This window comes from Adiantum capillus-veneris, chromosome 16 (assembly GCF_014529385.1).
Source record: "Adiantum capillus-veneris isolate H3 chromosome 16, ASM1452938v2, whole genome shotgun sequence".
NCBI classification, from domain to species: domain Eukaryota; kingdom Viridiplantae; phylum Streptophyta; class Polypodiopsida; order Polypodiales; family Pteridaceae; genus Adiantum; species Adiantum capillus-veneris.
Window position 1 is genome coordinate 4178106 of NC_140946.1, and position 26348 is coordinate 4204453.

General features: G+C 44.2%; 2 protein-coding genes across 3 annotated transcripts in view; both read right to left on the reverse strand.

Moving 5' to 3' along the window:
* Positions 1–556: 556 nt before the first annotated feature.
* Positions 557–26348, reverse strand: part of LOC147438471 (RGS1-HXK1-interacting protein 1-like) — a 124335-nt gene continuing 98543 nt past the window's right edge. For both annotated transcript variants that reach the window (XM_086484571.1, XM_086484570.1), the window contains one exon: positions 557–967. In XM_086484571.1, coding sequence (XP_086340697.1) covers positions 878–967 — 90 coding nt within the window. In that variant the 3' untranslated portion in view covers positions 557–877. The remainder of the gene's footprint in view (positions 968–26348) is intronic.
* LOC147438472 (uncharacterized) lies at positions 7610–14577 on the reverse strand. Its single transcript, XM_086484114.1, has 3 exons — positions 8880–14577; positions 8631–8788; positions 7610–8515 (listed from the first exon to the last, which is right to left on the reverse strand). The coding sequence occupies exons 1-3, from the start codon at positions 9072–9074 to the stop codon at positions 8497–8499; spliced, it is 372 nt and encodes a 123-aa protein (XP_086340240.1). The 5' UTR covers positions 9075–14577; the 3' UTR covers positions 7610–8496.

A 26348-nucleotide genomic window follows, 5' to 3' on the forward strand; every position in this document is an offset into this window, starting at 1 on the left:
GTCTCCATTGCTAAATTCTCACAACGCAAGCCATTCCAAGGGATTTGCTATCTTTGAAATGGTGCTGATGGGTTATCTTGCTCTGCTCTAAGTGCATTCCAAGCAGCCACACTTGTACCATGTGTGTATAGCCAGACAGCCAACTACAAATTTCCACAAGAACCCTGGGCTTCATGTATCTCTAGACCCCTCAAGATTACGCAAGTGAGATGAATGCTATGGCACTAGCTCACAGTCAGTAAAGAATCAAAGAAGCTTCCTAAAGCAAATAAAAAAGAGCTTGCTACTCACCTTCAATGATGCTACGGTCTACCCCCTCCCCCCTCAGACTTAAGTCGTCATACCCAAACTTGCAAACACCACCATAACGCAATCAAATACGTTTCCTTCCATCACCTATCAAAGAGAGAAGACCATGGATGGACCTTCCAAGAAGCTCCCAAGCCCTTAAGGAATCAAGGCCATCGCTACTATCACTTTAGTCAATGACTGTCACGCTTGAGAGAGACGGGGAGAGAGAGAGAGAGAGAGAGAGAGAGAGAGAGAGAGAGAGAGAGAGACTTAAACCTTATCACCTTTCACAGCAGGTAGGTAATATCAACATATTTACGCTTTTCAGTGCAAGCCCAAAACCATACTGCAACAAAATCAGTTGGCAAAATTTATTGGGAACAGCCCCAGGAAGAGGGGAGATCATGTCTAGTCAATAATCACAAATCTCACCAGCATTTCTCATGTGAGACATTTGGGAGTGTTGCAAGAACACGAGTTCAGGGGCCTCCCAGTCCAACTTTAAATTGAATTTTTGCTCCCCATTGGATCACTACCACAATATCTTTGGCTTCTATAGTTATGTATACCAATACTTCTCAAGGCATCACACAGGTATCCCAAAATTTGCTATCTTCGAGACCTCTTTTGTCAAAGAATTTCGTTCTAGCTTAGCTTCTGCTGTCATGGATGCAACCTGCCAGCAGAAAGATTGTAATCAGTTTCAAAAAAACTTAAGCCTTAAAAAGACAAATATCTCTATTGCTAGCTGCAAGCTCCATATACTTCAGAAGCCAACTTCATTGATAACTCTCTCTCTCTCTCTCTCTCTCTCTCTCTCTCTCTCTCTCTCTCTCTCTCTCTCTCTCTCTCTCTCTCTCTCTCTCTCTCTCTCTCTCTCTCTCTCTCTCTCTCTAAGACACTCTCAGACATAGACTTGGGTCTTTCACACATGTAGACACATTTATGCACACGGTGATTTTCTACAAATGTAGTTATGCTCTCATCAGTCATGAGAGCCTTGAGGATATGCTTTCACACTTTTATTTGAATGCCCTCAGTGGAATGTAACCAATGATGTATCTGTTCGAGTCCAGTTTGGCCTCCAAAGGACATTTATAGTCTCTCTCTCTCTCTCTCTCTCTCTCTCTCTCTCTCTCTCTCTCTCTCTCACCTAAGGGGCAGTCACCATACATGATACGAAATAAGGATATTTGAGAGTTCTCGAGGGATGGACATGTCATCTTACTCGGGAAATTCAGTGCTAGGGTAGCATGTCATCAAGCGTCCTTCTCAGACACTTCCAAGGAGATGTTGAGAGAGCCACGCTCAAGAAAGATGGGGCTCTTCACGACCTCACAGGATGCTGAGGAGTTTACAAAATATGGTATGTGAGATAAATCATTGAGATGGGCACAGTACATGGATTGGCCATTTTGAATGACCTTGATAGATACTCCTTTTCAAGTAGCTTCACTTGCTTCCCTCATAGACATGGTGCTGGCAATGTGGATTATGTTTTGCGTCCCACATCACTTATACCACGCGTTCAAGACTTATCAGTCTCCACCAGATAGTGGCTGTTGATCATGCTCATATATCTTTTATAGTAGATTTTAGTTACACTATTGGTGGCTTTCATCATGCAGCACATCGCTATCCAAGATACCACTTCTGCAAAGAGACAAGTAGAGTGTATATAGCAGAGTTGTATAGCCTTCTTGCACAGGAAACCCCGATAGACTCTTGTCAAAGCTCACCCAAATGTTGACAGAGATGATATATACAACGGCAATCACAGTTTTTCCCCACACTCAGCTTATTGGAAGAAGACGTTCTAGCCAGAGTTACCCAGAACGCAGAACGGGTAAAAGGTAGAGGGGTCCAGAACAAGAACGGCGCAAAATGGGAGACGTAGAAAACAACCAAATAACACAATTTTTAGCTCTCTGTGATTGAATACAAGTTATTCGAGTCCTTTGACTCTAATACTCGAAAAGAACTCGATTTGAAGACCGTTCAACCTTACTATGGCAAATGTAGATTTCAGAGCTTGAGAGGGAGAGAGGGAGAGGAGAGGGAGAGCGCTTGAAAGCTGAGAGAGAGAGAGAGAGAGAGAGAGAGAGAGAGAGAGAGAGAGAGAGAGCTTGTAACCTTGTAGACTTGAGAGCTTGAAAGAGGCTAGAGCTTGAGAGTTGAGACTCGAGAGGGTAGAGCTTAAAGACTTGGCCCTGAAAGTATGTGTGCATTGCATTTTATAAGGGGGAGGCTGAGAAGATTAAAAAATCCAAATCTGAAAATCTGCCCATTTTGGACCGTTCCGATATCGCCTACCTGTTTGGAACGGCTAGCCGTTCCCTGCAGTGAGCTTCCCTACCCATAAAATTGTGTTCCCCTATAACATTGGGTCTATGATAGCAAATGCTGAGAGACGAGAGCCCAATTGTACCGAGAGGTGGCTTTGGCAGACAACACACATGGGCAATCACGTATACTCGTCCAACGCCTTATACGGTGAAAGAAGAAAGCTTTCTTAGCTCAGCTTGAGAGAGCTTTCTTAGCTCTGATGCTCTTGAGCCGCGACTCTGGGAGGCTTGGCGACTCTTTAGAGAGCACTCACCCTCTCCAATCATTACTTCTATTGAGACATAGAAACCATGCATCCTCTCTATAAACAGTAATAGAGCAGTTATCGTTCCCGGAACCACCGCAACCTTGTTCTCCCACTTCCTACTTTCTTCACAGCAGAGATAGTGAGGCCAAGCATTGACAGACTGCACACAAGGAAAGCACAGGACCATGATGGTATAGTGGCCAAGCATTTCCTACATGATAGAGATCATATTGATGGTCTGCTGCCCATGCTTGAGTACGTCTACAATTGTACCACTACTCAAGTCTGGAGATCCGACCCTACCAACTAACTATCACACTATCATGATTGGCCACTCATTGGCCAAGCTATATGCATCTATACTTGAGCATGAGTTGCCCAAATGGGCAGAGAGAGAGAGAGTGTACGAACTTCACAGCAGCCTGATTGAGGAGGGGCTTCTCCACACTTGATCATATCTTCACGCTTAGAGCGATCATTGAGGAGGGCAGAGCACATGGGCGGAGGATTTATTGTAGCTTTGTGGATTTCCACAAAACCCTTGACACAGTCTCGAGAGCCCACTGATACAGAGACCACATGACTTGGGAGTCCCACAAGAGCTCGTATGGGTATCATGGCACGTCGCACTCTGTGAACCAATTTTAGGGAGAGTACAGACAACACAGGGTCTTTCAAAGCCTGTTCGCTCTACTATTGGGGTGAAGCAAGCATGCCCACTTTCTCCAACTTTGTTTGGATTGTGTATTTATGAGGTTTGTGACTATAATAAGACTGCGCGGGATAGAGGGGCACAGCTGTCAGGTACATGGATACCTTCATTGCTTTAGGCCGATGATAATCTGTTGTTTATTTCAAACTCTCATGAGGGTGTGTATAGACATGTAGATACGTTACATGCTTATGCATATGATGCACATGATAGTGGGCTCTCCATCAAGCTTGGCAAAACCAAGCTGATGGTATTCAATACTCCAGCACAGTGGATCAGCAGATCAGCACCTATTATTACATATGGACAGGTGATAGTGGAGTATGTAGACTCGTATACATATATCGGTGTTGTATTTAGTGGATCTACTTTCTCCATAAGAGGTGCTGCAAAGGCGAGATTGACGAGGGGTTATGCAGCATTAGGAGGGGATATGTTCATGGGTGCACTTTCACAAGCCACGCACGAAGCTGTGGCTTTATTTGACACTTTGGTCACTTCTACCATGCTTTATGGAGTGCAAATATGGGGGCCTAGCCTCATTCATCATAATAGATCAGGGCGCATACATGAAGGATGGAGATCCATGGAAAGACCACTTGTATCCATGATCTTCAGCGCAAAGGCCCCAGTCCCTAATGAGATTATCAGAGCTGAGATGAGCGCACCACCGATTGTAGAAGAGGCTCTTGCTAGGTCGGTGTCTTTCATCCATAGCACATGGGAGCTCCCACGCGACACATGCTTGAGTCATTGTCACAAAGTGATGACGTGGCATGTCCACCCAGACGAACCCCAATGGAAATTGACAACTAAAATGATTTAAGTTGTTCCAACTTATGGGTCCCGTCCGATGGGGCCCAGGGGATATTTGGATAATAAAATTAAAGCAAAGGCCTGAAATGGCGTGGGCTGCTGACGTGGCACTAAGTACGGACCCCGCGATTTACGGGCTGCTGCTGTACGGATTCCCGCAATTTCTACCGCAAATTGCGCTGCCAACTTTTGGTGCTTCATGTAATAGCTTTTGGAAGGCCCAACGCTTTTATAAAGATTGTCACGGCCTCATTCTCTCTCAGATTGGCTTGGGAGCACTGTAGAGAGAGGACCCTCAGACATTGTACTTTGCCAAGAATTAATATAAAAAGAAATACCAAAAGGGGCGCCAAACTTTGAGATCAATATCTCTGGGCACAGAAAGTGTCCTCTCTCAATTGTGATTGAAGTTATTAAGTGGTTTTCAGTTTCTCTCTCGTGTGTCGTGCCAGATTCTCGACTTGGGGTGTCCAAATCTATTGCAGTAAAGATGATACTTCATGTTGGTTTGCACAAACTATCATCTTGGTTTGAGCTATGTGGATTTAGCATAGACAGGCTGCCCCCTTTTAAGTATTGCTTGATGACCCATCCCTCACCCTCACATATGGAGAGATTAGCAGGATTATCAAACATGATCTCATTCAGCTTGAAACTCGGAGGATTCGCTATCTCCATCACATGAGTTGGGGACAAAGATGGCTTTTTATTGAGACATCTTCTCCGCATGACAGATGATGGGTTTATCTCACGTGCGAGGTATATGGACACCCACCTCTCTCATGGCATTAGATGCGTTATTGGTAAGCTACACACCTCATCTGACCAGATGGAGATTGAGACTCCGGTGAGATTATGCCAGGTTTGCCAAAGACAGCCAGAAACAGAGGAGCATAGTATCTGCCAGTGCACAGCATATTATGAGATCCGCGGGGGTTTTCATTGCTTATTCAGAGGGGCTTTGGCCCCATATTCCGCACCATAAACTACATGATAAGAGCTGCCTAGGTCTCTTCTTGCTGGAGATCCATAGACTCCAAAGGTATACCCGCAAAGAAAAGATTATGCCAAGTTTTCCACTGAGAGCCAGAGACAAAAGAGCATTATATATGTCTGTGAATCGCATACATTTTCATTGCTTCCTTATATTTTCCAATGATCTGCCCACGACACCATAGTGGTCTCGTACGGTCCCGTACGTTTTGTACACGTACGATGATGTGCGGTACTAAACGAACTAAAAAATATTAAGATGTACGATGACGTTACGTACGTTCAAAATAAAAAAACAAAAGAATTCTTACGTCTAAGGCTCAGGCCCTTGGGTTTAAACTTTACACTTAAAGAAACTTGACATTATGAGATCTTCAATGGGAGCTTGAGAGGGAGAGACCCAATGGAGAGAAGATGGAGAGGCAAGACTCTAGTCTCTAGAGCTTGTCACTTGAGAGCTAGAACATGGGAGCATTGAGCAGTGAGAGCATTGAGAGCAATGAGCATTGAGAGCTTGAGAGCAATGAGCATTGAGAGCTTGGAAGTGTTGGAGAACAAGATGGAGAGGCATTGCTTAAATAGGAAGAGGCTAGAGCATGAGAGAGAGAGAGTTGGGCTGCTCAATGTAATCCATTCACAATTGTGAATTTTGCCCACCTAAAAAAAATAAAATAATAATAATAATAAAAAAAGTACAAAACGTACGAAACGGTACGTGACCCGCAGTACGGAACGAGACGTTCCGTACGTCGTACGAAAACTACCCTGCACGACACCCACCTATCTCATGGCATTAGATGTGTTATTGGTCAACTATGCACCACATTTCACCAATTGGAGATAGAGATTGGTCGATGATAGGCAAGGTTGCATCTGTACGTACATACATATCAGTATCGTATGGTACATCTCTATAGTACGGATCCCTACGCATGGAGAGATACCATACAATGCCTTTTTTATGATAAAACTACAACACTTTTAGCCTTGCGCAAGTGGTTGGGAGAGCATAGCAAGGAGCTTTCTCGAGTGCCACGCATTTTGTGAGGCTATGTAATAATTTTATAGAGGAGAGTCCTGTAAAGACTTAACTGAGGCAGTACCATCGAGTTCTTGGTTTATTGTCAAGTCTTGTTATCATGATTGTAGAGTTAACTTCTAACTTCTTAGTGCTCATATGTTCATAACTTCATATGAATTCTGATGTGATATGGTCCATGGATATTAAGGTATAGGAATGGTTGTCTATGGAGCAAGATGACTGATATGTCTATGAAAATGTAGGAATTTTGCATAATTTATCGTTTTTTTTAAAAAGGGTATGTCCTGTTACGTATCTTAAAATTGTATCAATACAAAACTACATACCTTACGAATTGAAACCGAATCAAACCTTATATACCTTTCCACCTTGATACAAAGGTATAACCCCAGAAGAAAGAATAGCCCAGGTTTGCTAGAGGGAGCCAGAGACGGAGGAGCATTATATCTGCCACTGGCCAGTGCATAGCATACTATGAGATCTGTGAGCGTTTTCATTGCCCACCATAGGTTACCGAGTCACACCATCATTCAGGCATCTCTCTTGATCAAGCCATCCTGCTTGGCCACCACGATGCCCGAGGATCTTCACATCGTAAACGAGGTCTACATTGGAGGCTATGGAGAGTAGTTAAGCGACATCGAGCATGCCCCCCCTGAGAGCAGAGTATGGAGGACATTGAGGCCATACTACAAAGACCCATGAGACAGTTAACGGGATGATCACCATTGAATACTTTCTCCATTGTACACCTCATTAGCCCTCATGTGATTGTACCCCTCCCCATATGTTTTGAGATGATGTATTATGTGATGCTAATGATGATGATGATGTAGGGTTCCCTAGACATTGTACTAGAGTCCCACATGGATATAACCTTTTGGTCTCATACGCCATTTTTTCACGATGTTAATTTAACTTTTTCATTTCACTCTCTCTCTTCTCCCCCCCCCCCCCCCCCCCCACCCCACCCACAAACCATCACACAACCCTCCTCGTTCGCTCAAGCTCTCCCCAACCATCGCGCAGTCCCTCCTCAGCCCCATCTACTCCTCTGTGCAGCCGGCCATTTTGTTTAGTCCGCCTTTCTTGCCCTGCATAGCCCACCATTTCCCTGTCCACATCGCTCAAGGTGGTACCAAACGTACGTGGCGTATATGTACGTACTCTACATTGTTCCATACATGAAAAAAATTTATGTACGTAAAAATACGTACTCTTGTAAAAAAATCGCAAAATACTAAATTTTTTAGGACATTTCCAATATAAAACAAGAGAGAAGCCAACAACTTATAGAGACATTCAAAGACATGTTTTACAAGACAACCACATACTGTGTAACTACTGCAAGAGACTTAAAAGTTAAGACGACATTGATAATTGAACAAGAACATCAAAGCTCAAGAGTCAAGTGAGATCTCAAATAACAGTGAACAGTGAACACACCAATGCTAAAAACATCGAATGACAAAGTACCATGGTAATAGCCTACAAGGCCCACGCCATAACAAAAGGCTCATCATAGAGCGTACAAAGGTCATAAATGAAACCATCCTACTCAAAAAATCTGTCTATATAGTAGTAGAAATCACTAAATAGCTAGCTCAAAGCCAGCCCATCATCCATGTGATGGCCCCATCCTCAAAAATCATCATCAGATGCAGATGAAGACTCTGTTGAAGAGACCAAGTCCCCATCCGTTAGGACAATGCCCTCTTCGTCGTATGGCTCTGCCATCACAGACACCTGTGCCACATGTAGATCATCCTCTACTGCCTCTGTCGAAGCCTCAATGAGACGAACAGCCTCGTTTGCCCATTTTCAAGAAGAACGAACAGGAAGCTTCCCTTTACGAATGCTCTCCCTTCAAGTACTATCTGGGTCTGGAGCATGCTCACACAGAGAAATAGCCAAAGCTCGTGCACGTGACCTCGTCACACGCCGATCAACACTCTCCAACTCCATGTGAAGCAACTGAATAATCTCCTCCTGCTCATTTATTTATCTGCGCCTCCACCTCGTCTATAGCACTAGAATCTGCCACCATCTTCACGCGTGTTGGGTTCGCCTGTTGAAAAATGAAAATTGAGGAAATATTATTTAGTATGTACTAAGTACTCAATGGTCGAGTGTATCATGATTCATGATTCAATCATTCATGTGAAAATTAATAGTGGACCTACTTGGGTGTTCCTGAAGCGTGGTAGGCTCGCACAAGCCTCATATTTGCTTGGCAATAGACTAACTTCTCTAGTTGAGAAGTGCTGAGACGATTGCGGATCTTCGTATGTATCAAGGAATAAGTGCTCCAGTTGCGCTCGCATACACCAACCGAGCAATCCTATAGCAATGAGCGTTGAGATTTAATATATGGCAATAGTAAGTACTAAGTACATTGTACAAAAACTATAAGTCTCAAGATTTTTAAGTACCTCTGAAAGTACTCGTAAAGCCAGATGTGTAAGCGTTGGAAGACCTTGTCTCCCATAATTTTGCCACCATGTAAGAGGAAACTTGGTAGCCTCTGGCCTCAACACCACAGCTCTAGCAAAGGGTGGTCCTAGATTGTTCATGAAGCTGATCATCTCTGCATCAATCTTCAGCAAATCGTCAATGTCGTACATCATATACTCCTCTCATGGAAAAGCTCTGACGTCTTGTAGAAAGGATGAAGCAATGCAGCCATCCCATGAATGGGACGACTCATGAAAGTCCATCTCCTTTCTACAATGGCCATGATATCATCTCGACTAAAATTTTCAGCAATAAAACAAAGTTGAATTGGCAAATTCAAATGACAACAAGAATATTTGCAACGCAAGCAATAATCGATTTCAAAAGACTAGTACTTACCAGTTCTGTGTCAAAGACTTGCACTCTGTAATGTGTCTGTTCATCTCCATGAAGAGATGAGAGACTAAGCCCAATGTAGAGCCCTCCATGTCTGTGACTCAAAGAAGCACATACACTGGCTGCAATGCCACTTTTCAAACTCTGAACTTGTGTCCAAAAGGACTCATCGAGCATCCGTCGTTGTATGTATTTAGTGGATTCCGCCTGCGAGTGATGCATCAATCTCCACTTCGGCTCCACGACTGTCTAAAGAAGTGGATCCCTCAATTTGAAGAGTCTCTGTAGCACTAAATACATATAAGCAAATTTGGTCTTCGAGGGCCGCACCATGTCAAGTGTATTGTGGCTCTTGAAGATAGCTAAAGCTTGATGTTTCTTGCGGAATAAGGTGGTCATCTTAGTGGCATCTGTAACAATAGGCAATACCCAAGGCAACTTGCCTATATCCTCCATAAGTAAGTCAAGACAATGCACAACGCATCGAGTCCAAGAAATTTCAGGGTAAGCTGCCTCGACCATTTCACCATAAGTTTACAATTTGAGGCATTGTCAGTCACAACCTATACCACATTCTCTGGTCCAATCTCATCAATAGCTTTCTTGGTGTGCCCAAAGACAAACATAAAGCCCTCACCACAAGTATTGAGGACAAGTTGGAGGCCATAAGAGAAGGATGGGTTGAAGTAGTCAAGAAAAACATCAAGAAGGAAGCAAGAGAGGAAGCACAAACAGATCAAGTGCTCATCATACACACAACCATTGAGGAGGAGGAGATGCGACAAGCCCGCCGTCTTAATGTACGAGTGACCGGCATCAAAGAAGAAGACCGATCCACACCTGCGAGCGATGCGAAAGCCCTATGTAAGAAACTCGGGTACAAGGAAGGGGAGATACCGTTCTCCAAAGCTTGGAGAGCCGGCAAAGAGCCATCATCCTCCAATTTGCCTCCAAGGAGTTTTGAACCTCCTCCATCCGAAAGAGGGTCATCTTGAGATGGCTAGAGGGCCCTCCGATCTACCTCAACGATGACCTTACGAAGATGCAACAACACCACCGCCTAGAGTCTACCAAGCTCGTAAAGAAGGAAAGAAGGCAATACATCAAGATGGTAGGGTCATTATTGATGGCAAGACCATCACATAGGCAAGTCCCTATCTGATGGCAAGACCATCAAATAGAGACTCACGGCCTATGGGACACGTGAGGAAATTCATGTTGCCATTTGGAACTTCAATGGGGATCTATGCACCCACCTAGAGAGACTTGATGAAGTGACGAGAGGACCGGACCTCGTTCTCTTGACAAAAGACACATGAGAGCCCAAAGCGAAGTCTACCAAGGATCCATGGCTTCCAGTGGGACTCGTCACATCGAGGGAGCCCGTCAGCATACTACACAAGGATCAAGAGGGGTGGCTATATTTTTCATGTATGGACTTTTGAGGAGGATACAGATTGTTGCACGGGACCCACATGCCCGCTAATTCGTTTTGAGCTATCACAGGAAATGATCATTTAAATTCTCCACTGCAGAGACAGAGAGGGATAGGGAGGAGAGAACATCACCATATGTATGCTTGTCAGAGGAGATTATGGAGTACTCTACACTAGGGGAAGTCTTCCTTATGGGAGGCTTCAATGCCAGGACATGCAATGACCAATGTGAGGCATACGGCACAAAGGACCCGACAATCCATGCCATACAGGAGGAGACTACCACCAGAGATTCAGCAGACATAGCTCGCATCATAGAGTATGGTCACCATTTGCTCAGACTAGACTCTCAGCACCATCTCGTTATTTATAACGGGATGGCACATTGTGAAACCGGCCCGTAGGGCAGTAGGCTTTGGCTTTCACCCAAAATTCTTTACTTTAGACACACACACAGAGAACTTGCAAATGTAACCTGCGATTGGGATTAACACTTAAAACACACACATGGCTTGGAAGCTAGAATGCTCCAAGCACACACCAGCAACCTGTAGGCCCAAAATTGGTGCCCCTTTCAGTATTTCTTTACACTTTCAGAGGGTAAATTACAACAAGAGTCCTGGGAATTCTTTACATGTATCCAGCTAGATACCACTTGCCCTCGCAAAATTTCAGCAGCATAGCAACCCCAAAACTTGCCCGAAACCAATTCCCCTGCTGGAACTTGCTTCCACTGACATAAATCCTTTGCTTTTTGCTCAAAAACAGTAAATTCAGCACGCTGTATTTACTGGTTATTGCCCTGTTTTCAGCCCTAAACTGTCCTCTAACAGTGGGGCACTGTTCCCAATGGTTCTGGCATCCATATGGCTAAAAAACATTCAAAATTCAGCGCATAACCAGTGCTAAAAACGTACCTGTATGGTGAGGTTATCACCCTCATTGGTGCTTGATTCTGGAGCAGTAGTTAGCTACTATTGTTCCTGCTCAGAGAGGCTCTTGCCTGAGCAAAAACGCATGTAACCACACAGTTGTACATGAGTCAAAAGAAGATCCCTCTTGTGGGGCATCACATTACTGCACATAGGGGGGAGAGAGAGAGAGAGAGAGAGAGAGAGAGAGAGAGAGAGAGAGAGAGAGAGCAATGTGAGTTGTGCAAGACATGACTTCTTGAACCACATTGTACATGAGAAGGAAAGCTTGGAGTCAATAGCTCTTAACCTGTGACAACTTGCAAATGAGGCCCCTCTCGGCTAGAAATCGAGCGCCCCTTGTTCTGCATGAGGAAAGTGCACCAGACAGTGCCACTGTTAGGTACACCGGAACGATTGTTTGCGCTTTGCTCAAGATGAGTGCTCCGAACTGTGCTCAAGGTTCCTTTTAGTTCTTATGGAAGGGAGAGCCTTCCGTTCTTAATGGAAAGTGCTATGATCACAAACAAAGTGAATGGACACTGTGCGTGCGAGTGTATGAGACTGAGAGATAGAGAGAGAAGAGAGATACGACACCAGAGACGTTGTAAAACCCTTCTCCGAAGGCCCCACTTTCGTCGGCGAGAGTGGTCTACTTATGATTGCACAAAGTGGTACAATGACGATGCAATGGACTGATGCAATCTATGACTATGCCAATGACGACGACGGGGATGACGACGACGACGACGACGACGGGCTGAAATCTGTGGTCTTCTATCTGCTGAATTTCGGGGCTGTTTCGGTGGCTGAAAATGACTGTTTTGGCTGCGTTTTCGAGGCTGAAAATGGCTATCTTCGGCAACCAACTAGGGCTGAATCTGCTGCAAATCTTAACTGCTGAAAACGCTGCTCATCTGCCCCATCAAGGGCTGAAAACCAAAAACGCTGGGGCTGCCTATGGCGTTAGTAAAATGTTGGCCTCCTGGGGATGATGGCGATGCAAGAATTGGAAACGCTAGGCTGTAGGGTACTGTGGCAATGTTGCAAAGCTGAAAAACGCCAGGCATGGGGAGGTGCTGAGGATGTCCAAAAACGCTAGGGCTGATGGTGCTTGGGGGTTCTTGCTGAGAAGAATGCCTGTTGAGCGGGAAGCTCCTACTCCCTCTTCTGCTAGAAAGTGCTAACTTGGGTTTGCTTATATATTTTCTTAGCAAAATTGCCCTACCTACTTTTGATGGAAAGTCGCTTAAAAATAATAAGTAGAAAATGTCAAAAAAGAGAAAATAGGCTAAATGCACTAGAAAATTCCCCTGCCTGAATCAGATGGATTCTGAAGGGAAAATAGGTTAAATGCACGGTCTACGAATAGACTCACAAAAGTGCCAAATCACTCCTAATCTAGACTGACTGGACTGACTGAACCCTGATCATAATGTAGCTTGTCCACGGACACATAGGGTTGGATGTGTCACGTGACAGCCACCTTGAACATTTACAAGCATTTTCCCATTTTTGGCTTCCCGCTTAAAAATCTCCCGACTAGTTACCCAATTGACTTTGCAGCACAGTTCTAAAATGTTTCCCTTGTCATTCCGGAGGTAATGATGCAAACAGATTTTATGGTCCAAAATAGCACTTCCCTAAATTTTAGGGGATGCTTCCATTGGACTCCCACTGGTCATTCGACCATCTATCCCCACTGGGACCGCATCCAAAAATGCAATGTGGCCTAGCTGTCGGATAGTAGATACTTTCCCTCGGTGACCCCACCTTGGCACTATGCCTTCATTGAGTTCACTTCCTAGGCTAAGTGCGATAAGGGACCTACATGATATTGAACTGAGCCTAGACATCCTCTTACTATACGAATTCCAGTGCCGACCAACTTCCCTTCTGCGGGTGAAACTACCATTCACATTGACCATACAATGTCCGACCATTTGCAACTTCAAAAAGAGTGTCTCAAAAATCAAACAAAAATCATTGGAAAGAAACCAACAACAAAGGTTAGAAGTTGCCACGTCCTCGTGATATATCCCCCTCTTGAAATCGCAAAAGTCCTCAATTGCATACCATCAATACATGCCACAGATGATCTTGTGTTGTCTTCACTCTTTTATCATCGCATGTATCCGCAAGAAAGTCGTAACACATAGATACAAATGACTTAATGAGACATTTATACTTTTGTCATTTCCATCTATTGCACTAAATTCATCTGTACATTTGATGTGCTAGCTCTATCATTACCCCTCCTTTGCACACGTTGGGTTGGGGCATAGGTAGGCTGTAACCCAAAGGATTCAAGGTGAAGCTGCAATACATTTGGTGACTCTGACAGATCATGCTCTTCCATCCACTTTGCATCCATAGGTGGATAGTTCTTGAACTTCACTAAATAGCGTCTTGCAACCTGTCATTTAACTTTTCTATCCTTATGTGCCAAAACTTGCTCAGGTACCAGGATCTCATCAAGATCCTCAACTTCAACTTGATCCTCATCCAGCATATCTTCAGGAACATCACCCACGTAGGGTCTTAGAAGACTCACGTGAAATGCATTATAAATCTTCCATGCATCAGGTAAATTCAGCATGTAAGCCACATCACTGATCTTGTCAAGCACTTGAAAGGGCCCATAGTAACGCATGCTGAGCCTAGGAAACAACCGTTCCTTACCCTTCATCTTCTTTAACCTTGCCTTCTCGAACCTTAACAGAACCCAATCACCAGGTGATAACAACAATTCAAGACGGTGACGATCAGGAGGTTTTTTCTGCGTTGCCCGAGTATTCTCCAAGGCAACTTTAATTTTCTTATACATTTCATCCATGTTCTCGACATATCGATTTGCCTCAAAAATATTGTCCTTCGTGTGCAAAATGGGAGGAACCTTTTTGCCACCTTCAACAATCTCAAAAAGTGCCTTGTAAGTCGATGAATGCACCGTATTGTTGTATGCATACTCAAGCATAGGCAAATATTATTCCCACTTGCGCTTATTATCTAATACATAGCATTTCAGCATATCCAAGACAGTAGAATTAGCCTCTTTTGATTGTCCATCAGTTTGTGGATGAAACGAAGACAAGAACTTGAGCGTAGTACCCATGTTCTCAAACAGTGAAATGTGAGACAGAAACGTGCGTTTAGCGACTTTGAAACTAAAACTATCGTAACTTGTTGTTAGTGAAACGGCTCGTGTTTCACTTGGTGAGCGAAACGTTTCAAGGCCCGAAACATTTCACCTGTCCTTACCTGTCGAAACGCGTTTCATGGTGACGTTGCATGATAGTGGGCTCTCCATCAAGCTTGGCAAAACCAAGCTAATGGTATTCAATACTCCAGCACAGTGGATCAGCAGATCAGCACCTATTATTACATATGGACAGGTGATAGTGGCGTATGTAGACTCGTATACATATATCTGTGTTGTATTTAGTGGATCTACTTTCTCCATAAAAGGTGCTGCAAAGGCGAGATTGACGAGGGGATATGCAGCATTAGGAGGGGATATGTTCATGGGTGCACTTTCACGAGCCACGCACGAAGCTGTGGCTTTATTTGACACTTTGGTCACTTCTACCATGCTTTATGGAGTGCAAATATGGAGGCCTAGCCTCATTCATTATAGTAGATCAGGGCACATACATGAAGGACAGAGATCCATGGAAAGACCACTTGTATCCATGATCTTCAGAGCAAAGGCCCGAGTGCCAAATGAGATCAGAGCTGAGATGAGCGCACCACCGATTGTAGTAGAGGCTCTTGCAAGGTCGGTGTCTTTCATCCATAGCACATGCACTCGAGCTCCCATGCGACACATGCTTGAGTCATTGTCACAAAGTGATGACGTGGCATGTCCACCCAGACGAACCCCAATGGAAATTGACAACTAAAATGATTTAAGTTGTTCCAACTTATGGGTCCCGTCCGATGGGGCCCAAGGGATATTAGGATAATAAAATTAACGCAAAGGCCTGAAATGGAGTGGGATGCTAGCGTGGCACTAAGTATGGACCCCGCGATTTACGAGCTTCTGCTGTACAGATTCCCGCAATTTCTACCACAAATTTCGCTGCCAACTTTTGGCGCTTCATGTAATTGCTTTTGGAAGGCCCAATGCTTTTATAAAGATTGTCACCGCCTCATTCTCTCTCAAATTGGCTTGGGAGCACTGCAGAGAGAGAACCCTCAGACATTGTACTTTGCCAAGAATTAATATAAATAGAATACCAAAAGGGGCGCCAAACTTTGAGATCAATATCTCTGGGCACAGAACGTGTCCTCTCTCAATTGTGATTGAAGTTATTAAGTGGTTTTCAATTTCTCTCTCGTGTGTCGTGCCAAATTCTCAACTTGGGGTGTCCAAATCTGTTACAGTAAAGATGATACTTCATGTTGGTTTGAACAAATTATCATCTTGGTTTGAGCTATGTGGATTTAGCATAGACAGGCTGCCCCCTTTTAAGTATTCCTTGATGACCCATCCCTCACCCTCACATATTGAGAGATTAACATGAGTATCAAACTTGATCTCATTGAGCTTGAAACTCGGAGGATTCGCTGTCTCCATCACATGAGTTGGGGACAAAGATGGCTTTTTATGAGACCATCTTCTCCCCATGACAGATGATGGGTTTATCTCACGTGCGAGGTATATGGACACCCACCTCTCTCATGGCATTAGATGCGTTATTGGTCAGTTGCACACCTCATCTGACCAGATGGAGATTGAGACTGCGGAGAGATTATGCCAGGTTTGCCAAAGAAAGCCAGAAACAAAGGAGTATAGTATATGGCATCTGCCAGTGCACAGCATATTATGAGATCCGCGGGGGTTTTCATTGCTTATTCAGAGGGGCTTTGGCCCCATATTCCGCACCATAAACTACATGATAAGAGCTGCCTAGGTCTCTTCTTGCTGGAGATCCATAGACTCCAGAGGTATACCCGCAAAGAAAAGATTATACCAAGTTTTCCAGAGAGAGCCAGAGACAAAAGAGCATTATATATGTCAGTGATCCGCATACATTTTCATTGCTTCCTTATATTTTCCAGTGATGTGCCCACGACACCCACCTATCTCATGGCTTTAGATGTGTTGTTGGTCAGCTATGCACCACATCTCACCAATTGGAGATAGAGATTGGCCGATAATAGGCAAGGTTGCATCTGTATGTACATACAGATCAGTATCGTATGGTACATCTATACAGTACGGATCCCTACCCATGGAGAGATACCATACAATGCCTTTTTTATGATAAAACTATGGCGATTTTAGCCTTGCGCAAGTGGTTGGGAGAGCATAGCAAGGAGCTTTCTCGGGTGCCACACATTTGTTGAGGCTATGTAATAATTTTATAGAGGATAGAGAAGAGCTCGCAAAGAAGGAAAGAAGGCAATATATCGAGATGGTAGGGTCATTATTCATGGCAAGACCATCACATAGGCAAGTCGCTATCTGATGGCAAGACCATCAGATAGAGACTCACGGCCTATGGGACACATCAGGAAATTCATGTTGCCGTTTGGAACTTCAATGGGGATCTATGCACCCACCTAGAGAGACTTGATGAAGTGATGAGAGAACGCGACCTCATTCTCTTGAGAAAGACACATGACAGCCCAAAGCGGAGTCTACCAAGGATCCATGGCTTCCAGTGGGACTCGTCACATCCAGGGAGCCCGTCAACATACTACACGAGGATCAAGAGGGGTGGCTATATTTTTCAGGTATGGACTCCCGAGGAGGATGCAGATTGTTGCACGGGACCCACATGCCCACTAATTGGTTTTGAGCTATCACGAGACAGGATCATTTATATTTGCCTCTGCTACTTTGCCCCCTCAAGCTCCAAATTCTCCACTACAAAGACAGACAGGAATAGGGAGGAGAGAACATCACCATATGTATGCTTGGCAGAGGAGATTATGGAGTACTCTACACTTGGGGAAGTCTTCCTTATGGGAGACTTCAATGCCAGGACATGCAGTGACCAGTGTGAGGCATACGGCACAAAGGACCCGACACTCCATGCCAACCATGCCATACAGGAGGAGACTACCACCAGGGATTCAGCAAACATAGCTCGCATCATAGAGTATGGTCATCATTTGCTCAAACTAGCCTCTTAGCACCATCTCGTTATTTATAACGGGATGGCACAGTGTGAAACCGGCCCGTAGGGCGGTAGGCTTTGGCTTTCACCCAAAACTCTTTACTTTAGACACACACAGAGAGAACTTGCAAAGGTAACCTGCGACGGGGATTAACACTTAAAACACACACGGCTCCGAAGCTAGAATGCTCCAAGCAGACACCGACAACCTATAGGCCCCAGAATTGACGCCCCTTTCGGTATTTCTTTTTACTTTAAGAGGGTAAATTACAAGAAGAGTCGTGGGAATCCTTAACATGTATCCAGCTAGATACCACCTGTCCTCGCAAAATTTCAGTAGCATAACAACCCCAAAACTTGCCTGAAACCAATTCCCCTACTCGAACTTGCTTCCACTGATATAAACCCTTTGATTTGTGCCCAAAAACAGTAAATTCAGCACGTTGTATTTACTGGTTTTTGCCCTGTTTTCAGTCCTAAACAGTCCTTGAACTGTCCTCTAACAGTGGGGAACTTTTCCCAATGGTTCTGGCATCCATATGTCTGAAAAACAGTCAAAATTCAGCGCATAACCAGCGCTAAAAACTCACCTATACGGTGAGGTTATCACCCTCATTGTTGCCTGATTTTGGAGCAACAGTTAGCTACTCCTGTTCCTGCTCAGAGAGGCTCTTGCCTGAGCAAAAACGCAGGTAACCACACAGCTGTACATGAGTCAAAAGAAGAGCCCTCTTGTGGGGCATCACTTTACTGCACATAGGGGAGAGAGAGAGAGAGAGAGAGAGAGAGAGAGAGAGAGAGAGAGAGAGAGAGAGCAATGTGAGGTGTGCAGGACATGACTTCTTGCACCACATTGTACATGAGAAGGAAATCTTGCAGTCAATAGCTCTTAACCTGTGACAGCTTGCAAATGAGGCCTCTCTCAGCTAGAAATCGAGTGCCCCTTGTTCTGCATGAGGAAAATGCAACCGAGAGTGCCATTTGGCACATTTACAAGCATTTTCTCGTTTTGGGCTTCTCGCTTAAAAATCTCCCGACTAGTTACCCCATTGACTTTTCGATACAGTTCTAAAATGTTCCCCTTGTCATTCCGGAGGTAATGACGTAAACAGATTTTATGGTCCAAAATAGCAGTTCCCTAAATTTTAGGGGATGCTTCCGTTGGACTCCCACTGGTCATTCGACCATCTATCCCCACTGGGACCGCATCCAAAAATGCAATGTGGCCTAGATATCGGATACCAATGTTGCCAAGAAACGCGTTTCTTCACTCATGAAACGTACAAAACATTTCAGAAACGTTTTTGTATGAGTTTGGAGCTTTCAAAGGTAAAGTCAAGGCTCATAAGTTTTTGCACATCAGGCTGTAGCGTTGATTTTTTTATCGTTTCAAATTCTTTTGTATTCTGTTTTGCATGGTCCAGTTTGTTGTATTTGTGTTTTGCGTGGCCCTGTTTGTTATATCTCAGCTTATACCACTTAAACTTACGTACGTTTCTTTAGTTTGCACGAAACTTCTGTTTTGGCGTTTCTTTCACGGACGAAACCGTTTCGAAACTTCTGAAACTCGTTTCAAACGAAACGTTTCGAAACTTTGTGGCAACTATGTCGGATACTTACCCTCGGTGAACCCACCTTGGCACTATGCCTTTATTGAGTTCACTTCCTAGTATCCACCAACTTGCTAACTGCGACAGGGTACCTACATGATATTGAACTGAGCCTAGACATCCTCTTACTATACGAATTCCAGTGCCGACTAACTTCCCTTCTGCGGGTGAAACTACCGTTCACATTGGCCATACGATGTCCAACCATTTGCAACTTCAAAAAGAGAGTCTCAATAATCAAACAAAAATCATTGAAAAGAAACCAACAACTAAGGTTAGCAGTTACCACGTCCTCGTGACATAGTTAACAGTTGCCACGTCCTCGTGACATACCCCCCTCTTGAAATCGCAAACATCCTCAATTGCATACCATCAATACATGCCACAGATGATCTTGTGTTGTCAACACTCTTTTATCATCGCATGTATCCGCGAGAAAGTCGTAACACATAGATATAAATGACTTAATGAGACATTCATACTTTTGTCATTTCCATCTATTACACTGAAATCATATGTACATTTGGTGTGCTAGCTTTATTATTATCCCTCCTTTGCACACGTTGGGTTGGGCCATAGGTAGGCGGTAACCCAAAGGCTTCAAGGTGAGCTGCAATACATTTGGTGACTCTGACAGATCATGCTCTTCCATCCACTTTGCATCCATAGGTGGATAGTTCTTGAACTTCACCAAATAGCAGCTTGCAACCTATCCTTTAACTTTTCTGTCCTCGTGTGCCAAAACTTGCTCAGGTACCAAGATCTCATCAAGTTCCTCAACTTCAAGCTGATCCTCATCCAACATATCTTCTGGCACATCACCCACGAATGGTCTTAGAAGACTCACGTGAAATGCATGATAAATCTTCCACGCATCAGGCAATTTTAGCATGTAAGCCACATCGCTGATCTTGTCAAGCACTTGAAAAGGCCCATAGTAACACATGTTGAGCTTAGGAAACAACCGTTCCTTACCCTTCATCTTCTTTAACCTTGCCTTCTCGAACCTTAACAGAACCCAATCACCAGGTGATAACAATAATTCACAACGGTGACGATCAGCAAGGTTTTTTCTGCTTTGCCCGAGTCTTCTCCAAGGCAACTTTAATTTTCTTATACATTTCATCCATGTTCTCCACATATCGATCTGCCTCAAAAATATTGTCCTTTGTATGCAAAATGGGAGGGACCTTTTTGCCGCCTTCAACAATCTCAAAAGGTGCCTTGTCAATCGATGAATACACCGTCTTGTTGTATGCATACTCAAGCATAGGAAAATATTGTTCTCACTTGCCCTTATTATCTGACACATAGCATTTCAACAGATCCAAGACAGTAGAATTAGCCTCTTTTGATTGTCCATCAGTTTGTGGATCAAACAAAGACGAGAACTTGAGCGTAGTGCCCATGTTCTCAAACAATCCTCTCCAAAACAAACTTGTCATCAGAGGATCACGATCACTGACAATCGATTGTGGCATACCATGGTACTTCAACACATTGTACAAGAACAAGAGTGTCATCTGATCACATTTTATCTTCTTCCTGACAGGGATAAAATGGGCCTGCTTGCTGAACCTGCAAATAATGGTCCCTATACCATCATTTCTTGTTGGTGTTCTTGGAAGATCAAAGATAAAGTCCATAGCAATGCTTTCCCATGGCTTATCGGGAATCGGCAATGGTTGTAACAACCCTGATGCCTTTTGCCTGTCAAACTTGACCTTTTGGCAAATCATGCATGCTTGCACAAAGGCATCCACATCTCTCCTCAAGGTAGGCCAATAGAAGAATGTCTCTACCGCTTTAACTGTCGCATCAATACCACGATGCCTTGCATACGGTGGGACATGACTCTCTACCATGACCTTATGTCGCAATGGCCTAGTGACACAAAGTCTGCCATACACCAGAATAAAACCATCTCTAAGGAGGTAGTGCTCATGATGTTGCCCCTCTTGCAATTGTTCAAAGATCCTTGCAAAAACTTCATCAGTAGCATATTGTTCCTTCATGTCATCAAGCTCATGATGATAGGGAATTGACGCAGCTGAAATTTGTGGCTTTCTTGATAAAGCATCAGCCACAATATTCTTCTTGCCTTTCACATGCACAATATGGAAGTGGAACATAGAAAGAATGTTTGCCCATCGCATATGCTTTTTTTGGATAGCTTTGACTGTGTCAAGAAGTATCGCAAGGTCTGATGGTCTATTTGGACAACAAAATCAGCACCTAAGAGGTAGTGCTTCCAGCTAGAAAGCGCATGAATCACGGCCAAGAGCTCTTTCTCATAGACTTGTATGGTCTTCTCTGGCCCTTGCAAAATTCGGCTTTCATAAGCTACTACACGTCCATCTTGCATTAGCACTGCCCTGATGCTACTGCCACACGCGTCACACTGGACCACAAATGACTTTCTGAGATCTGGCAAGACAATTACTGGATCTGAAGTCAACTTCTCCTTTAAGAGACTAAAAGCTAAAATCTCTTTTTGGGTCCAACTGAAAGTGGCCTCTTTCTTTTGCGAAGTGTGAAGAGGTGATACTATCTCTGCAAAATTCCTCATAAACCTTCTATAGTAGGAACATAATCCCAAGAAGCTTCTGACATCGTGCACAGTCTTCAAGTCTAGCCATGTCTTAATAGCTTCGACCTTTGCGGGATCCATTCTAACACCATCCTTCGAGACTATGTGGCCAAGGAAGTGGATCTTTTCCAGGAAGAATTCTCTTTCTTAGGATAGACAAGTAGCCTGTGACTGCGCAGCTCTTCGAACACAATGGTCAAGTGATGCCTATACTCCTCTTCATTCTTCAAATAGACTATCATGTCATCGAAGAATGTCCCAACAAACTTTTGATGTGAGCGGAAAAATCCGGTCCATCATCACGTTCAACGTGGCAGGAGCATTTGTTAGACCAAACGGCATCACTAAGAACTCATAAAGACCAAATGTGGCTCTAAACGCAGTCCTGTGCACATCCTCTGGCCTTATACAAATCTGATAGTACCCACTCTTAGGTCTATCCTGCTGAAAATTGCAGCACCCTCTAAACGATCGAGAATATCATCAATCCTAGGTATTCTTATTCAACGCACGGTACTCAATACACATGTGCCATGAGCCATGCTTTTTCTGTACTAGGAGCATTGGGGAGCAAAAGGGTGAAGAACTAGGCTGGATCAGCCCCTTCTCTAATAACTCCTCAACCTGGCCATAATCTCTTTCTGTTGCGCCACGCTAACCCTGTAGGGAGGTCTATTTGGTGAGCTACACCCTGGCACCAAATCTATCCAATGGTCCTGATGTCTTTCTGTCGGCAATTGCGACGGTAATGAATCAGAAAAACAGTCACTAAACTCTTGCAAAAATGCTGACCTTTCTTTATCTAAGACACATAAATTTGATTGACAATTATCTAAGACATCACGTGCAAAAATTAAGTACACAGAAAGATGATTCTTTATTACAGAAGTGATAGTCAAAGCAGATACAATAGGGACAGACTCCCCTTTGAGTTTTACATCCAAAACATGAGTTTTGCCCCTATGTTGAAGGCATCTAGCACGCCATGTACTCTGAATATCCACGGAATTCCAAGTAGCGCATCGCACCCTTCTAATGGGATGATATAAAATTCTTATGTGTTTACATATGACTGAAAATGCATGCGCAGCTTTCCAATAATGGGAGTAACACACTCTGAGTGGCCAGGACATGCCAGCCCTGCCTTTGCGGTGTACCCCATCTCTTCAGCTCTCATGTCTAGCTTCATAGCTAACTCTAGTGAGATAAAGTTTGGTTTGGCACCCCCATGCTCAGCATAACTCGTTGGCATCTATACCAGGCCTCTCACCCACCATATCTGGCACCAAACCTGTCGTGGGTTTAGACTTCTTGCCTTTCTGGTCCTCTTTATCATCTGAGTCAACTGGTCTTTTCCTTTGTGGACAACTGATAGCAAAGTGACTAGGCTGCTCGCATATAATGCATTTGTTTTCAGCCATTAAGACCTTCTTTTCTTCGCGCGACTTACGCAAAAAAGGCTTCCTTTTTTGTTTCTTTGCCTACGCTCCAAGAGTCCCGCATGAATCCTTATCTTGTTGGCCTTTTTTGACCCGTGTGACGCTTTAGGAGCCGTCCTTTTTCGTTGCTCGGAAACCCTATGTCCTCTCCTTTCAACAAGGCAAGACCAGTGTTAGCAACTTCCACGAGCTAGGTGAGGATAGCCACTATGTTCTTGGTACAGTAGTCCCGAAGCCCTCTAGGCAGCCCACAACAATACTTCTCTATCTGCTCAATGGCACAAATCTGTAGGAGGTTACTGAGAGTAATGCTTTGCAAAACCTCCGATTGTACTCCTGTAGGCTCTCCCAAGTAGCCGCAGTGAGTTGCAGTGAGTTGGTGCCAATCTGTCATGACGTCGGCTTCAAATTTTTATTTGACAACCAAGCAGATGCAAACATTTGCTTGAAGTAGACCCAAGTGGCGGGTGCTTGTCCTTGCATTAACAATGTCCCACCATGTAAGCGCATTGTCTTTCAAGAAAGTGGCAGCTTTCCTGAGCATGGACGCCTCAGAAAAATTCTCTCCAGCATAAGCTGTATCAAACTGTTGGAGGAAAGTAAGAGCCTTTGCCTTATCCTCAAAGCCGTTGAGAGCGCTAAAGTTTACAGCTGCACCACCTTCTTTGTAAGCTTTCGGCTTTTCCAATGCCCCCAAATTGTCATAAGGAATTGTCTGCACCATGGACACTGTAGTAGGAATCATTGGCGCATCTTGGCCATTGACATTTTGAGTCATAGGTGCCATATCTGGCTGCTGTCCAGAAAAACCAACCATGCCAAAATGACCTTGTGGCACCCCAAACTAGCCCTAGTTGCTCTGAAAACCTTATTGCATGCCAATGCTACCATCATGCGGTTTGGCATCATGCCTTGCATACCCCCAAACACTGTTCTTGGCATGTACGGCTGACTTCCAAGCGCATAATCAGCCATCCTTTCGAACACAGATCCACCCTCGAAATACCTAGGATGTACCGTGGGTGGTGGAAAAACTGGATACATTGCCTGGTAACCAGTTCCCTGTCCATTCAAGACAGCATGCGGACTCTGAAAGGTGGTGGGTTGAACTGGCATTGCTTGTAAAACAAACATTCTAACCACCTCTTCAAGGGCGGGAGGAACTTGCTCTAGAGCCTCTGACTCCGTAACATGCGAGTGCTTCCTATCCTGTTGGGGCGCATGAAGTACTTGGGCTTGAGCCTCAACAAGCTCTATTCACGGTGTAGGTTGCCTATTTTGCTGTGGCACTCGTGGCGCTTGCAAGAACTCCATAAACCTTGGGTTTTGCACCAGTTACGAAAACACATTCACCGCGTCAACTAACTGAGTCCTGAACGCATCATCCTCAAGTTGCCCAGTCATAAAGCCTTGTACTGGAGGAACATTCACATTGGGAAAAGGTGCAGACAAGGGTGGCCGTGAACTCTCGCCAACCTCAAACACCATAGAAATATCCTGCCTGTCCTGCGGAGAGGAACCCTCTTCCATAATGCCTTTCCCTTTGTCGGCCATAGTGTAATCCCGCGTTCCTATACTCTTTGTCTTTACCCAAAACAACCAAGGCTCACTTCTTGAGGAAAAAGTGATTTATGTCCCTGCAATGGAACCTTGAAACCGGCCCGTAGGGCGGTAGGCTTTTGCTTTCACCCAAAACTCTTTACTTTAGACACACACAGAGAGAACTTGCAAAGGTAACCTGCGACGGGGATTAACACTTAAAACGCACATACGGCTCGGAAGCTACAATGCTCTGAGCAGACGCCGACAACCTATAGGCTCCAAAACTGGCACCCCTTTCAATATTTCTTTACACTTTAAGAGAGTAAATTAGAAGAAGAGTTCTGGGAATTCTTTACTTGTATCCAGCTAGATACCACCTATCCTGGTAAAATTTCGGCAACATAATAACCCCAAAACTTGCCCAAAATCAATTCTCTTGGTGGAACTCGCTTCCACCGACATAAACCCTCTGATTTCTGCCCAAAAACAGTAAATTCAGCACGCTGTATTTACTGGTTTTTGCCCTGTTTTCAGCCCTAAACAGTCTCTAAAATGTCCTCTAATAGTGGGGCACTGTTCCCAATGGTTCTGGCATCCATATGGCTGAAAAACAATCAAAATTCAGTGCATAACCAGTGCTGAAAACGCACCTGTACGGTGAGGTTATCACCCTGACCGGTGCCTAATTTTGAAGCAACATTAAGCTACTCTTGTTCCTGCTCAGAGAGGCTCTTGCCTCAGCAAAAACGCATGTAACAACACAGTTGTACATGAGTCAAAAGAAGAGCCCTCTTGAGGGCATCACATTACTGCACGTATGGGGAAGAGAGAGCAACGTGAGGTGTGCAAGACATGACTTCTTGCACCACACTGTACATGAGAAGAAAAACTTGCAATCAATAGCTCTTAACCTGTGACAGCTTGCAAATGAGGCCCCTCTCAGCTAGAAATCGAGCGCCCCTTGTTCTGCATGAGGAAAGTGCACCATAGGTTCTACTTTACTAATCGTATATGCAATGAGGTTAGCTTCACTAGAGAAATCATCATCTAAACCATCATCCTTGTGAACAATCACATCTTTATCATGCAAAAAATGTGTGTCGTGCTGCAGAAAAGGAATAAATTGGAGGATCTCCTTTTCTTGTTCTTTTTCGTGTTCCGTTTCATGTGTCTTTTCTTGTTCTTTGTCATGCAAAAAATCATGCTTCTCTAGAATGAGACTTTCTGTTTTATCCTCGTCCAAAACATGAGAGTGAGAGATTAGTGACATAGATGGAATCTTAGTGTCACATTGAAGAACCACGAAAGGTGCTCCTTCAACTGCAGACTGAGAGTGTTTTCTTTCCAACAAACTTGTAAATTATGATCTTTAAACCACTTAATGTCAAAAGTCAC

Excerpts from the sequence above, each read along its gene's own strand:
- LOC147438472 (XM_086484114.1), bottom strand. The coding sequence starts at position 9,074 with ATGATGTACGACATTGACGATTTGCTGAAGATTGATGCAGAGATGATC. Across the intron at positions 8,789-8,879 it reads CTTTACGAGTACTTTCAGAG|GATTGCTCGGTTGGTGTATG; the intron begins GTACTTAAAAAT and ends TCATTGCTATAG.